Raw genomic sequence first — 15,483 nt, forward strand, 5'->3', positions numbered from 1 at the left:
GAGGCTGCAGGCATCACGGTCACACCAAGTGGCTGCGGTTTTAACTAAAAGTGCACTCAAGCAGCTAGCTGCCATTGACAGATATTTGTGCATCCACTGACCCATCTATCGCAAAAAGGAATCGAACTAAGCTAGCTAATTAGACAGGAACGTACACACATGAACAAGGCATGTCGAAAGTTCTTAATTATTTTGGTAAAACTATTTTGCGTGTCGAAACTACTATATAAATCTAATCAATTAAGTTAATATTAGTTATGCTTGACCAATTAGAGAGTACCATAAGTCATAGTACCGAGTTGAATTTGGAAAGCAGATTAGGATCACTCAGGTGCTCCCCCCCCCCCCCCCCCCCCCCCCCCCTATATTCAAAGATAACTTAGTAACTAAAAAAAAGGTCAGAACACACGATTTTTTTTGGAATCCAATATGATCAGGTATTGTACTCGTATAAAAAGTTTAGACATGGAATGATTCCTGTTTTCCAATTATGTGCTTACATTCTCAACTGGATCACTTTATTATCAGAGCAAAAATGGAAAAAAAAATTATGACGACAATATAACATGAATAGTACTTGTATCTAGTCTTTTTTGGCAAATCTTTGATCCCGGATAAAATAAAAGTCATTCCCTGTTTAATCTTTTTATACGAGTGCAATACTTGGTCATGTTTAATTCCATAAAAAGTTCCAAGATTTTTTGACTTTTTTGAATTACCATATTATTTTTGAATATAGGTGGTTGTGGCACCCGAGTGCCCCTATGTATTTTCAGATGAATTTGATACTACCATAAGTCCTAGTTATGAACCTGTGTGTGTTAAGTTAATATTGGTTATCCAGGTGCGTACCCCTAAAAAAACCAGGTACGTACTAGCTAGATAGATTGATGAAGCTAGTGTTTTTTTTTTTGCCGTGATTGTCGTGCTGGGTCGCGATAGTGGGCAAATTCTAGAAGATTAATAACGCAACTTTCTCCACTTTGACAAGCTACAGCTTGAGCGGTACCCGTCCTTCTCCAACTCGAACTAACCCATTTTATAGTATTATACCGTTTGCATGCTGCATCTCATACATATCATGGAGGCCCCCAGCTGGTTAATTAGTGCAAGTGATGTGTGTCTGCTAGTCAATTCTCCTTCAACAAGTAACCTCGATCTGACTGAGAACCCCATACACATGAATTATCGAAGCTAGCTATATCTTCTGGTCAAGCGACCAATGTCAAATAAAAGCTACATTATAAATGCAACTGTCCTTAATCTCCTTTTTGTATATATATGAACATAAAAATTGCATGAAACATTTTCTTCAATAGAGCATAAATATAATTTTGCCATTATAAACACACCTTAATGTGAAATGGAAGACCCACAGTGTAACTATAACTTCTCTAGTTAGACAATCAAAACACAGTAGCAACCATGCATATGTATGTAGCCATACCATTATTGTCACAAAGTACATATTGGTAGATTGATAACAGTGAAGACTAATGCGGACTCACAAGACCAACATCGTGGAAAAAATAATAATCACAATCGAATCAAATGACAACCTGAGTTTAGCTTCTTCACGCAAGGGAAAGTTCATACTACCTAATTAAATCATGTGTCATAATGCAAGAGTCAAGAAATAAAAATGAGTATATAGTCGCACTCACACTGTCACACACCTACTTTGCTGTCTGGAAAAAAAGAAAGTGATTTTATGTCACGAGCTAGTTATTGCATATATTACCCTCCTCATAAAAAAGGAAACAACAATTAACCAATTAAACAAAAATGAACACTAATTGCAGTGAGTGGTGTGTACATGCGTATATGTCCTGTTTTTTTTTTTTTGTACATGGCTAAAAGTCTGGACTCAACCACCTTTTGGCCCTATCAATAAACAAACTTCACATCTTCGGTATTGGTCGACCAAAATGTGCATCCAATCCAACAATTAGTACCCATTCCTGATTATTTTTGGCATTCTTGATCATATCTCTTCTATCTACCCATCACAACTCACTTGTGTTCAGCCATGGCATTTGCCTACATAAAAAGAAGAGAATTCAATCATGTCAGCTAAGCATTGTGTGAATTAATTTCCAGATAAAAATGACATAGTTAGTTGAACTATAAATTAGGATTAAGGAAAAATCAAAAAGATTATTTAAGAATATACTACGAGCAAAATTATTTGGGTGTGGATGGAAAAAAACATGCATGCATGGGTGTTTATTTTTTCTTTTCTTTTTGATAGAAAGTTGATGGAATGGGAGCAGGTACTCACTCTAGCAAATCCTTCCAACCACCATCCGTGTTGAGGTCGTCCATCAGGTTCAGGCTCTCTAGCCCGTCGAAAGGGCTCGACGCCGGCGTCTGCTCGCAGGACACGCTGCCGCCGCCATTGTTCTTGCACTCGATGTCGTCGGCCATCAGTGGATCGACGGTCACCTTGCTCCAGCTCGCCCCACCGTGGCCCCCAAGCTCCGTTGAGCTCAGCCCGTCGCCGGCGCTGAAGCCGTCGAACAGGCCGCTGATGTTGTGCATGCCGCTCGTTGGCGCTGAGCTGGTCAGCGCCGGCAGGTTGTTCATGTGGTTCCACTGGCACTGCTGGAGCAGAATGTTCTGGTCGACTCCGCCGTGCTGCCCGCCGTTGCTGACGGCGAGGAGCTCCATGAGGTAGTCCATGCCGGGCGCGGGCGCGGGAGCCGCCGCGGTGGTGAGCGCTCGCACGAGGCCCTGCAGCAGCTGGAACTTGGCGACGTCGACCTGGAGCTTGAGCGCGTTCATGTCCCAGGCGGCCGTGCCCGCGCCGGAGCCGCCGAAGTTACCGGCTGCCGCGAGGAGGCCCGGGAGCCCTGCGAGCATGCTGAGGTCGGTGCGTGGGCGGTGCGTGACGGGGTCGATACCCATGCGGAGCAGCTTCTTGCGCAGGTGTGTGTTCCAGTAGTTCTTGATCTCGTTGTCCGTCCTCCCCGGCAACTTCGTAGCGATCGACGACCACCTGGTTAAACCAAAACTCGTCACCCACCGGCGCCGGAGTCGAAGAAGATTTGTAGTGTAGTCAGGAAGCATGCATGGACGGTTACTTACTTGTTGCCGAGGAGGGAGTGGAGGTGGATGATGAGCTTCTCCTCGTCGTCGGTGAAGCGTCCGCGCTTGATGTCGGGCCGGAGGTAGTTGGTCCAGCGGAGACGGCAGCTCTTGCCGCAGCGGTTGAGGCCGGCGAGCTTGGGCAGGCGGCGCCAGCTGCCGTGGCCCTTCTCCTGGATGTAGTCCATCAGCAGCTTGTCTTCCTCGGTTGTCCACGGCCCCTTCTTCACGCCGGCCTCCCCGTCGCAGCACGGCGACCGCCCCATCGCTCCACTAACGATCTAGTTGCTACTCCTTCTACGAAGCTTAGCTTGCTGGAGAGAGGTGTAGCTAGCACTGCCGGAACGTATGAGTTCGGGTTTTCAGGTTTCGTTGGGGTGGATAGGAAGGGTTTTTATAGAGTTTAGAGGGAAGGAGGGAGGTGGACGATGATGCGTGCATGGCGGCATCGAACGCTAAGGAAGTCTTTGTGTGCGGGAGACGCAGCCTCCTCTCTCTCTAGCGACCTCCCTGTTTCTCACTGTCTGTTTCTCTCTCTAGCGACCTCTGTGTTTCTCTCTCAAAATCTCTCACCCTGTCTGTCCCTCTCTGACTTTTTTGGCTATGGACCGAATCAGCAGTTTGCTTAAGCACGTAAGTTGTTTAGTTTTTTTAAACCGTCTTATCTAACGAACGTCGTTAGAAGGCGTGCTATTTGGGAACGTTTTGATGGCAATTTTAAGCCGTTCCTTGAAAACATCGCGACATTTTCTAGGATGAATGCTGAAAATTGCCATCCTCTTAGAAAATGTCATGCTGTTTCTGAAAAATTACCACCTCCATCACAACTAAAACTGCCAGCAAAAATGTTTGAAATGCCACCCTCTCTTAGCGAACGTCAGCCAGATATATCATTACCTTTTTTTTTTTGCCGCAATACGTTGTTTCGTTAGATATGCTGGCGTATGTGTGTGATGTCTTGTTGCCTTTTGTTGTTTTCCATGCGTACTACATGAGCAAGTGGATGGATCAACTAGACGTATGTGTATATGCATGCATGCGTGCTTGGTAATTCAGGACCCAGATGTATTTGATCAAAGAGCCCGCGCCGGATCTTTTGTGTTCTGCGGATCGATGTGTGGGCCGCCAAACAGGCCCAAATATAGTTGAAGTTAACTTGAGAATCACATAATTGTATACATGATGCTCTAAATGAATATCTTGATTTTGATGTTCCTTATCGATGAGATCTAAGAGAGCCACACTTTTTTACATTCACATGCAGCGGAACTGAGCGGCGGGACCAATACAAGAAGAGGAAGAAGTGAGAGAGAACACAAGAGAAAAAAAAAGAGGGACCATGAGGGGCTGGGCGGGCGGGGTAATGGACAATTGCTAGAAGGCGGATACAAAAGGGGCGTTGGTAACAACAATGGGGTGGGGATGTGGAGGAAGAAGATCAACGACAACCATAGCACAAGGCCAATAGTGCAACTAACCGGCGCGATATAGCAGCATCACCAATCCTATACAGCCAACACCTAAAGCAGCCATGTGTACTTTGATGTAACCATCTTTTTTGGCCTGAGATCTTTGTTGTTCGTGTGTATTTGGTCAGTTCCTTCACTCTAGTGTAATTTATCAAACCAACGAATTCAAGCCAATTCGTTTCTAAACTAATGTATGCATTGCATGTTTTTTTTAAGTTGTGGCACACTTTATTAAAATCAAATGTACGCATTGCATGTTAATTTCTTTCCAGAGGAAAGCAAAACTTATCGGGTTTCGCACGTACGAAATCGCTATGAAATGATAGATGGCCATCGCAGATCCACAGTGCAGCATAGTCAACACCTATAATCAGGAAAAATATTTGAAACGACAGATGCACTGTTAAAAAGATACATGACCCTGTGTACGAGGGGCACGTTTGCAGGAGGCAGAGGGGAGTTAGGTCCACGTGACCTGACACGTGTGGACTTTGGCCTCCCAACAAGGAGCAACCTAGAAGGAACTACCTGCCTTGCCTCTGCCTCCCTTGAATTCCCCTCGTGTCACAAAAATCAATTTGAATTTGGTGCACCTCACCGGCCGCCTCATCATAGGCCTATCAGGGTTGCCTAGTGGGGACCACCTTTTAGGTACCTCTACTGGCTGTGGGGCCAGCGTTCCGGCCATCTAGCTGGATGGATGGATAATGTCTGACTGTCAATGGCCCAGGTGGCCTTTGCCTGCCAGCAGGTGATGAAGGAGCAGCTATTAAGTAGTTTTTTTTGCCTAAAAAACAGCTATTAAGTAGTTTTCTGGGATTTATTAATCAATTAGTATGTACATGTGTGTGTGTGCATGGTTGGTTGATGGGAAATGGATTTGGTGATCTCGTTCATTTGTTTAGCTTTACATGGGGTGAGGGTGTGTTGATTGGGTGGACATTCTAATGAAGGGTCACATTTCTGTCCACAAGGCCAACAAATTTAAATAGAAGAACGGCTTTTTAGTTACAATTAGCTCGGATGTCGTTGATCCATTTTTTAATAAAACTCAATTTCTACATATAATTGATTGGCTATAAGAAAGTGGGAGGCGAATTGCATATATGAATATTTTTTTAATATGAAAGAACAATGGCTGATTTTGCCATTTGGCACGCAGCGTCGAAGAAAAGAGAATTCGCCAACATATTCCAGGCATATTTTAGTGTGGGAGGTTTGTGATAACTTGGATAATATGTTTGTTCCTATTTTAGTTCTTGTTTGACCTGTTTTTGCTTGCATTTATAAAATAGACATGTCACAACACAGCTTCAGCAACACAAAACTAAGCATAAATTCGCATGGGTAAGAGCATCTCCAGCACATCCCCATCCTACCCCCCCCCCCCCACCCCCCATCATTCAATTCCCTGTGCTTGGGATATTAAACTTTGTTCCATCTTTTCTCGCAAAAAAAAAGTCTTTTCCCATCTAGTGCATCCTCAACATATATTTTCAAAAAATTAATTCAAAGTTTGTTTCAAGATACATATCAAATTCAATGTTGCACAAATAAGAATTTTTGTTACCGATCAAGCCATGTATTACAAACTACATATGGTGTAAGGCTAAACCATCATCACTTCTGATTGTTCTTCTAGCTATTTGCATAAATTAAGAACATCAACCCTGCAATGGATCCCACAAGAAGAACATGTTGCTGATACATGGAGTATGAACCAAATCATAACAACAGCTAGGAGAGCAAGGCGAAGCTTCTTAATTTTTTTATTTGGGCATGCATCTTGTTGATTTGGGCTTGCATCTCATTGATTGGGAATTGCTTCTTGCATGCATCTATCAGCGCATCATCTAACTAGTTTATCAGTGGTCGATGACAGTAGTCAATCATCTGATTACATAAATCTTAAAGGGATTGACCGATATCCATTTGTTGCAATGGAATCATTCATGTTTGTGCGTATAGAAAATAATATGAGCAACTCGATCCATAGGCCAAATTGCAAACAAAGAGGGATTTCCATTACCTTGCTTCCACAGCCAGCACAAGCGAACAAGTCTCTATTTGGATTCCTAGGGGTGTGGAAGGTTTTTTCAACAACAAGGAATTTGCATCCCCAAATCTACTTGGATGGGCTAGCTAGATTGTGGGAAGGGGTTTTCATTGTCAGTGGTCTATGGTTTACGGGGGGATCTGAAAGAGACGTTGTTGCGGCGTGATAATTTTACGAACATGGGATGTGTAGGTGACGATGTGTATGCATGAAGGTTTATCATGGCCGGCCCGAAGGGAGCGGTCGGGAGCTCGACCACGAAGGCGGTGAAGATGGCAAAATCTGGCGCCATCGGATGGTGTGAGCTCAGTGTTGGATAACGTAGTAATTTTAAAAAATTTCCTACGCACACACAAGATCATGGTGATGCATAGCAACGAGAGTGGAGAGTGTGTCCACGTACCCTCGTAGACCGAAAGCGGAAGCGTTAGCACAACGCGGTTGATGTAGTCGTACGTCTTCACGATCCGACCGATCCAAGTACCAAACATACGGCACCTCCGAGTTCAGCACACATTCAGCTCGATGACGTCCCGCGAACACCGACCCAGCAGAGCTTCACGGGAGAGTTCCGTCAGCACGACGGCGTGATGACGGTGATGATGTCGCTACCAACGCAGGGCTTCGCCTAAGCACCGCTACGATATGATCGAGGTGGAATATGGTGGAGGGGGCACCGCACACGGCTAGGAGAGATCAACAGATCAACTTGTGTGTCTTGGGGTGCCCCCCTGCCCCCGTATATAAAGGAACAAGGGGGGAAGGCAGCCGGCCAGGAGGAGGGAGTAGGACTCCTCCTTTCCTTGTTGGAGTAGGAGAGGGAAGGAAGGGAGAGAGGAGGAGAGGGAAAAAAGGGGTGGCGCCCCCCTCCTTGTCCAATTTGGACTAGAGGGGGAGGGGGCGCGCGGCTGCCCTGGCCGCCCCTCCTCTTCTCCCACCAAGGCCCATGAGGCCCAATTAACTCCCCAGGGGGTTCTGGTAACCCCCCGACACTCCAGTTTTCTCCGAAACCACCCGGAACACTTCCGGTGTCCGAATATAGCCGTCCAATATATTGATCTTTATGTCTCGACCATTTTGAGACTCCTCGTCATGTCCGTGATCATATCCGGGACTCTGAACTACCTTCGGTACATCAAAACACATAAACTCATAATACCGACCGCCACCAAACTTTAAGCGTGCGGACCCTACGGGTTCGAGAACTATGTAGACATGACCGAGACACGTCTCCGGTCAATAACCAGTAGTGGAACCTGGATGCTCATATTGGCTCCCACATATTCTACGAAGATCTTTATCGGTCAAACCGCATAACAACATACGTTTTCCCCTTTGTCATCGGTATGTTACCTGCCCGAGATTCGATCGTCGGTATCTCAATACCTAGTTCAATCTCGTTACCGGCAAGTCTCTTTACTCGTTCCGTAATAGATCATCTCGCAACTAACCCATTAGTTACAATGCTTGCAAGGCTTATAGTGATGTGCATTACCGAGTGGGCCCAGAGATACCTCTCCGACAATCGGAATGACAAATCCTAATTTCGAAATACGCCAACTCAACAAGTACCTTCGGAGACACCTGTAGAGCACCTTTATCATCACCCAGTTACATTGTGACGTTTGGTAGCACACAAAGTGTTCCTCCGGTAAACGGGAGTTGCATAATCTCATAGTCATAGGAGCATGTATAAGTCATGAAGAAAGCAATAGCAACATACTAAACAATCAAGTGCTAAGCTAATGGAATGGGTCAAGTCAATCACATCATTCTCCTAATGATGTGATCCCGTTAATCAAATGACAACTCATGTCCATGGCTAGGAAACTCAACCATCTTCGATTAACGAGCTAGTCAAGTAGAGGCATACTAGTGACACTATGTTTGTCTATGTATTCACACATGTATTATGTTTCCGGTTAATACAATTCTAGCATGAATAATAAACATTTATCATGACATGAGGAAATAAATAATAAATTTATTATTGCCTCTAGGGCATATTTCCTTCACTCAGGCTCCTACCACATCTATGAGCTCTTGTGGCATCGTTCAAGGCCACATCGAGGCTCAACAACGGTGTAACCAAATGATGATGATGTTGATGACAAAGACAAGGTAGGGGAGAGAGCGGTGGGGCTACAAAGGAGGGAGTGACACATGCGAATTCCTACGTTGGGAGCACTCTAGAGGAGATGGGGCAGTCACGGCGCGACACAAACCGAGAGGGACGAGGAGACTGCCCAAATTTGCTGAGGCCTGCCCTTCTTGGAGAAAATATTGGCTAGAGGAGTTGGGGGTGGCAGTTAAAAGCTATAAATTTGGGGGACTAACTGTTCCGGGATGGGCTAGCTAGTGCTTAATACCCCAAACCACAAAAGAATTGAGCAAAAATGACTTTGGTGGAATGAGCTAGAGATGCTCTAAGTGTGTGTTGAGTGGAGAGCGAATCCTTGGAAACTTTTCTATATATGTTAAATTGCATTTGACAACTTAGCCAAAGTCATATTTTTAAATCTAGAATTGAAAAGAAAACTTCAAATGGTAGGAACTTGTCCATATGAATTTTAAATGTTATGACATTTTAAAAAATAACAAAATTACAATAAAGTGACACTTGTGATTTAGAAATCCCGCTTTGTGATTTTCCAATGGGACACAAATGGTCACATTGTTTTAGGCATATTTACAATCCTAAGTTTATTTTTTTGTGAGATTTTTTTGCTTTACTTATCATCTCTCATGGCAATAGAAGGAACACCAGAAATAATAAAACTTACAACCAGGTCCATACACCACTTAGCAACGACTAAAAGCACTGGAGCGAGCCGAAGGAACACCATCATCATTGCCCCTCCCTCACCAGAGGCGGGAAAAGCTTGTTGTAATAGATACCCGGGAAGTCGTCTTGCTAAGTCCCGATGAAAAGAATCGTAAAAGGGAAGGATCCAAACTATAGATAGACGAACGAAGATATGATCCATGCATGGAGATCTACAAATGACCAAAACCGATCGAATCCCACGAGATCCCCCGGAGACACACCTTGCAACGCCCACCGACAATTCTACACTCACCACTAGGACATGTTTTGCCGGGGAGGACTTTATTCCATCTCCAGGGAGCCAAAGCCGCATCGACTTTCGGAGCTGGACACAAATCCTAATCGGCCTTATAGTTACTTAAAACAGAGCAGGAACCCTTGAGAAGGGTCGAGGTCCACCGCGCCTCCAGGGCCAAAGGACCACCAGAAACAGGGCGCGCTGGTGACGGCGGGGACAGGAGGCGGAGAAACCCTAATTGCCTTGGCAGTCACAAGCCTAAGTTTACATAATACCTACATGGTTAACGATTTTTCCATTTCAAATTAAAATAAAATTTTGATATCTACTACATATCCACGATGGCAGTTTTGCAAAGAAATTAGATGTATTATAAAAGTTGAACAAAAGTATAAAGATCCCAAACATAACAAAAATTACCTTGATGTCCCACTAGTAGAAAAATGGCCATTTGTCCTGGTTCATAAGGCCTATCTGTCCCGGTTGGGGAACCGGGACTAAAGGGTCGTTACTAATGCCCTAGGCCTTTAGTCCCGGTTCTTATACAAACCGGAACAGATGGGCCTCCACGTGGCCGCTCCGGCGAGCCCAGGTAGGAGGGCCTTTGGTCCCGGTTGGTAGCACCAACCGGGACCAATAAGCTTCCACGCGTCAGCATTTCAGGGGCTGTTTTTTTTTGAAAGGAGGTGGTTTAGGGGTTTTGGGGGTTAATTTAGGTTGTTATAGGTAGCTAATAGAGAGATGTGTCCTCTCTTATCTCCGTGCTACTGCTACTGCTATGCCTAAACATGACTTAGATTGAAGTGAGGCAACATGTGGTGCATGTCGAAAGTAATACTAATCCTAACTTGATCAAGTTTGGATATTACTACTTTCGACATGCACCACATGCATGTTGCCTTCACTTCAATCCAATCCATGTTCATTTCACCCACAGATATATAATAACTCTTCATGCTCGCATCATGCATCATCATAATAACAAGTCCTACTAATCATCATCATACAACTTCTAATCGTTATTAATAACAAGTCATACGATCATCATCCTGATAGTCATCGAACCAACCCTACTTAATTGTTCTTAGCACATGATCATCAGTATTATGCCCTGTTTAATGTAAAATAGCATAAAACAATATAAACCCTGACTCTCCATTATGGAGAATGGAGATCATCCTGTATCCAATTCTTGCGCGGCGCTTCCTTTTGCTTCCAAGAACCTCCTTACGACTGTCCATACATTTTTTCCATTCTCTGATTAGCATGTCTCCACTTCTTTTAGAAATCCGGTATGGACAGTTGAGATTCGTAGGATGACCTGGATATATGTTCAAAACACGAAGACTGCCATTCTGATACATCAAATGAGGCACACAATCCTCTGGGATTCTCTGTTGAAAAACATAGTAATAACTTCATAGTTAGCAATGATGTACTAGTTTTAGAAGTATGCAAAAGATGCACGGATGTCGTAATAGTAAAAAATCTTACCAGGATATCTCCATGGTAGTTACCGTAGTTCAACACGTGCACTAGTGGCACGTATTGACCATAATGTTGAGGAGTTTGATTGTAGATATTGTAATTCTCAAGATCAGTACAAAATCCGACCAGATGATTTTTCTCCTGATAAGTTAACTCGGAGCCATCGGTGTAGTGGGTTTTGTCTACCATGTTCCGCACATTGTTTGAACAATCAAAATAAGCTATCAATGAAAATAAGCTGTCAACTATTTTGAAATAAACAATATAAATTAGTTAATAATTAACTATGTTTGAGAAACTCACATAGCGGTAGAACTGGAGGCGTATCAACAAGGACCCAAATGTCCATATTGTCTTGGTCGATGTCAGGATCACCAAGATCCATGGTGACAAGCATACCCTCATCAAAACCATACATCTTGCAAAGTGCTTCCCATTTTTTGCAACCAAAATGGGTTACGCTCTCAGAATTGTAGAGCTTTACTTCAAAATCAACACCATGATGTGTCCTTAGGTGAATTTTCTTTGTTTCGAAACTTTCATGGTCTTCAAAACCCATCCTCTCCAAGACATAGCGTCTTGCATGGCATGGGATAAGCTAGTCGAATTGTAAAAGATGAAAAGTACACGTTGAAATATTTGAAGTCGTGCTTAATTACGAAAAAATAACACTTGTCGTCGTTGCGTACCGTTTCAACATCAAAGGTCTCCTCCAGCTTAATGCTGAAGCACCGATCTTTGTCAAGGTGAGGCCTGTCGTACTGACCTCGGTCGTCGTGGCACCAGTCGCACTCCCCCGGGAGACTTTCGTCGTCCGAGTACGACATTTCCTATGTTCATAATTCAAATATTAAACATCTACAATTAAATATATGTACTAAAAACCTAAGTTAGATCATTATTATTCATCACGGGTTGACTATCTGTCTGTCGAGTCTTTTGTTGAAAACTCCCAGCTCACGTGGTATATACATTCAACCGTTGGTGATGGTCGCTCCTCCTTTCATCCCCGAGTGCATTACACCAAAATGTCTAGCACACGGGAATGAAGGAGAAGCGACCCCCACGACAACAGTCGGGATTCTTCATCCTCTCATATATATATATGGTGGAACTCTCCCTCACTGATTCCTCTCTGACATTTGCGACCGTCGGTGATGGTAGCTCCTCCTTTCGTTCCCGAGTGCATTACACCAAATTGTCTAGCACACGGGAACGAAGGAGAAGCTACCCCCACGACAACAGTCGGGATTCTTCGTCCTCTCATATATGGTGGAGACTCGACAGACTTAAAGTCAACCCGAAATATCGTTTAATTATCTTTCCAAAAGAGGATTTGGCTGGTATCACCTCGAGGTTGGAGGGGGTCGGTGACGGGGACGACGGCGGGGATGATGGAGGGGCCCGGGGCTCCTAGATTTCTGCGAAAACAAAAACCCTATAAGCTATCAACTAATCCTATGCATATGCCTTGCATAGTGCTCTCCAATTTTAGCATCCAAAGTAGGAGTAGTTTTCCAATCTGAGCATTCAATAAGCAAAATCAAATCGCAAAATAAAGTAGTATTCAAATTAGGATGCATTCAATTATAAGCAAAACTACATCATCTCCATGCGTCCGTACATCGTCGAATATTATCACTAATACACCTCGAATACTATCATACATATAGCATCGCCAGTACAGCTAGAACCGTAGCGCCCGACGGGTATCGGCGCGGGCGATGGACACCCAAAGAGAGGAACCATCACAGGATCGCTCCAGTGAGATCCCTGAAGAACCTGCCAGGTATTGTCGAACCTGCCCTCCAATGCAACCATGTAGCGACGGACGTGCTCGTCCTCCTCGCTGACACGGTGACGTACCACCTCCGCGGTGTCCGGAAGCCTCGGCACCGTCACTGGCCCACGCGGCCGCCACCAAACAAGGATCGGGTCAACGACGGGCTGGCTGATCACCAACTTATGCCCCCCGGAAGGTAGCACCTCCCAAAACCAGCCCGACGGAGCCCAGTCCCGGACATGCCCCCTCTGATCAAGCCGGCCTCCTCCACCGAGTCGACGACGAGGATGCGGGATAGGCATCGTCGACGTCGATGCGGGAATAATTGCTTTAACTAAAAAAATAAACTAGTTCTATTAATTTCCTTGCTAAAAATAAACTACTTCTATAGTAAAATAAACTAGTTTTGTTAAATCAACTAGTTCAACTACTAAGCACTTACTATAAATAGAATAAAGTAGTACTTACTAATTAAAAATAAACTAGTTTAACTAGTTCTATTATTTTTCTAACTAATTATATTAAACACTTTCTCTTCTTATTCTATGAACAAAATTACAACAGAAAAAAATTATAAAAATTCAATGAACAAAATAAAAATTCTATGAACAAAATTACAACAGAAAAAATCATAAAAATTCTATGAAAAAAATTGACATATTCTTTGCATATATATGAACACACAAACATTTGCATATTCAACAATAATATCACCAAAAAAATCTATGAACAGAAAAAAATTCTAACTTTTGCATATTATTCATTTATGAACAAATTACAACAACTCAATTAACTACACATCTAAACTACGCATCTAAATTAACTACACATCTAAATTAGGAAATTCATATATGTAGATCTCACTGCGCAACGGGGCGGCGATCGACGAGGAGGCAGGGCACGGGGGCGACGTTGAGGGGCGCGGCGACGGGCGATGAGGAGGCAGGGGCAGCGGCGACGACGGTGAGGGGCGTGGCGACGGGCGGCGAGGAGGCAGGGGGGCGCGGGGCGGCGACGGCGTCTGGGCGACGCGGGACGGCGTCGGAGGCAGGGTCAACGACGGCGACGGCGAGGCGCAGAGGGGCAGCCTGACGGCGTCGTCGGGCGGGGAAGATGAACTGAATGAAAAATTTCACAAGTGCTAGTTATATAGACGAAGCATTGGTTCCAGTTCGTGACAGCAACCGGTACCAATGCCACCCTTTAGTCCCGGTTGGTGCCACCAACCGGGACCAAAGGCCGCCGCATCCTGGCATTGGTACCGGTTAGTGCCACGAACCGGTACCATTGCACCCCTTTAGTCCCGGTTAGTGCCACCAACCGGGACCAAAGGCCTTGTGCTTCTGCGCCCGCGTCGAAAGTTTAGTCCCACCTCGCTAGTTGAGAGGGGCGCGCAGTGGTTTATAAGCCCCACTGCCGCACCCCTCTCGAGCTCCTCTCCATTGCAGGCTTACGGGCCTAATTGACACTGTTATGCTTGATGGGCCTACTGGGCCTTCTGCTGGCCTGAATCCTGGCCCATGGGTTGGTTTCTAGTCGTATTCAGGCAGTGGTGGCCCAGTAGGTAGCATATTTTTTATTTTTCCCTGTTTTTTGTTTTCTTTTTTGCTTTATTTATTTTGTTTTGTTTCTACTTACCACAAAAAACTTATTTATTTTATTTTATTTTGTTTCTAAGTACTTATTTATTTCACTTTATGATAATTCTTTTTGCTTTATGTTATTAAAGTTTATTTTATTTTTTTATTTGGTTTCTAAAGTTTATCTGTTTTAATCATAACCAGATTTTGTTAATTTTTTTGCTATTAAATTCTTTTTTGCTATTAATGTTTTGAACAAAAAATACTTTGTTAATATAAGTTGCATAAATTTTATTTAATTTTAGTTTGAAAAATACTAGAGGTTTATATAATTTTTTTAGTTGATCATAACAAATATTATAGTTTTATGCATTTTATTATTTTTCATGCATTTACTGCTTTTTTGAGCTATAAGACCCGGAAATTGAAAAGCATTTCAAATGAACTCCGAAAAGGTTGAAAATTGGCATGGTATCATCATTTCACCCACATGGCATGTGCAAGAAAGTTGAGAGGGTTACGACAAAAACTAGATGCACTTCGTGTACAAAACGGACAATCTCTTTCGAAGTATCAGGGTTTCGGCCGAAAGCTCATCTGTTACAAAGGGATTTCATTTTTTTTAACTTATTTGAACTCCATAGTTTTTCCGTGTTCAAAATGCACCATTCAAAGCCCAATCATCAATTTTCAACCCTTTCTGACTTCATTTGTTATTTTCCATGCATTTACTGATTATTTTGAGCTATAAGACCATGAAATTGAAAAGCACTACAAATGAACTCTGAAAAGGTTGAAAGTTGGCATGGTATCATCATTTCACCCACATAGCATGTGCAAGAAAGTAGAGAGGGTTACGGCAAAAACTGGATGCACTTCGTGTACAAAACGGACAATCTGTTTCGAAGTATCAGGATTTCATATGAAAACTCGTCTGTTACAACAGACATTTTAA

The 15,483-nt window shown here is 43.7% G+C and overlaps 1 protein-coding gene across 1 annotated transcript; it reads right to left on the reverse strand.

Annotated features, from left to right (window-relative positions):
* Positions 1-1,691: 1,691 nt before the first annotated feature.
* Positions 1,692-3,434, reverse strand: LOC123168990 (transcription factor MYB53). The gene is made up of 3 exons (XM_044586851.1): positions 3,088-3,434; positions 2,282-2,998; positions 1,692-2,040 (listed from the first exon to the last, which is right to left on the reverse strand). The coding sequence occupies exons 1-3, from the start codon at positions 3,351-3,353 to the stop codon at positions 2,007-2,009; spliced, it is 1,017 nt and encodes a 338-aa protein (XP_044442786.1). The 5' UTR covers positions 3,354-3,434; the 3' UTR covers positions 1,692-2,006.
* Positions 3,435-15,483: the final 12,049 nt, after the last annotated feature.

This window comes from Triticum aestivum, chromosome 7D (genome assembly GCF_018294505.1).
Source record: "Triticum aestivum cultivar Chinese Spring chromosome 7D, IWGSC CS RefSeq v2.1, whole genome shotgun sequence".
In the NCBI taxonomy this organism is placed as follows: Eukaryota; Viridiplantae; Streptophyta; class Magnoliopsida; order Poales; family Poaceae; genus Triticum; species Triticum aestivum.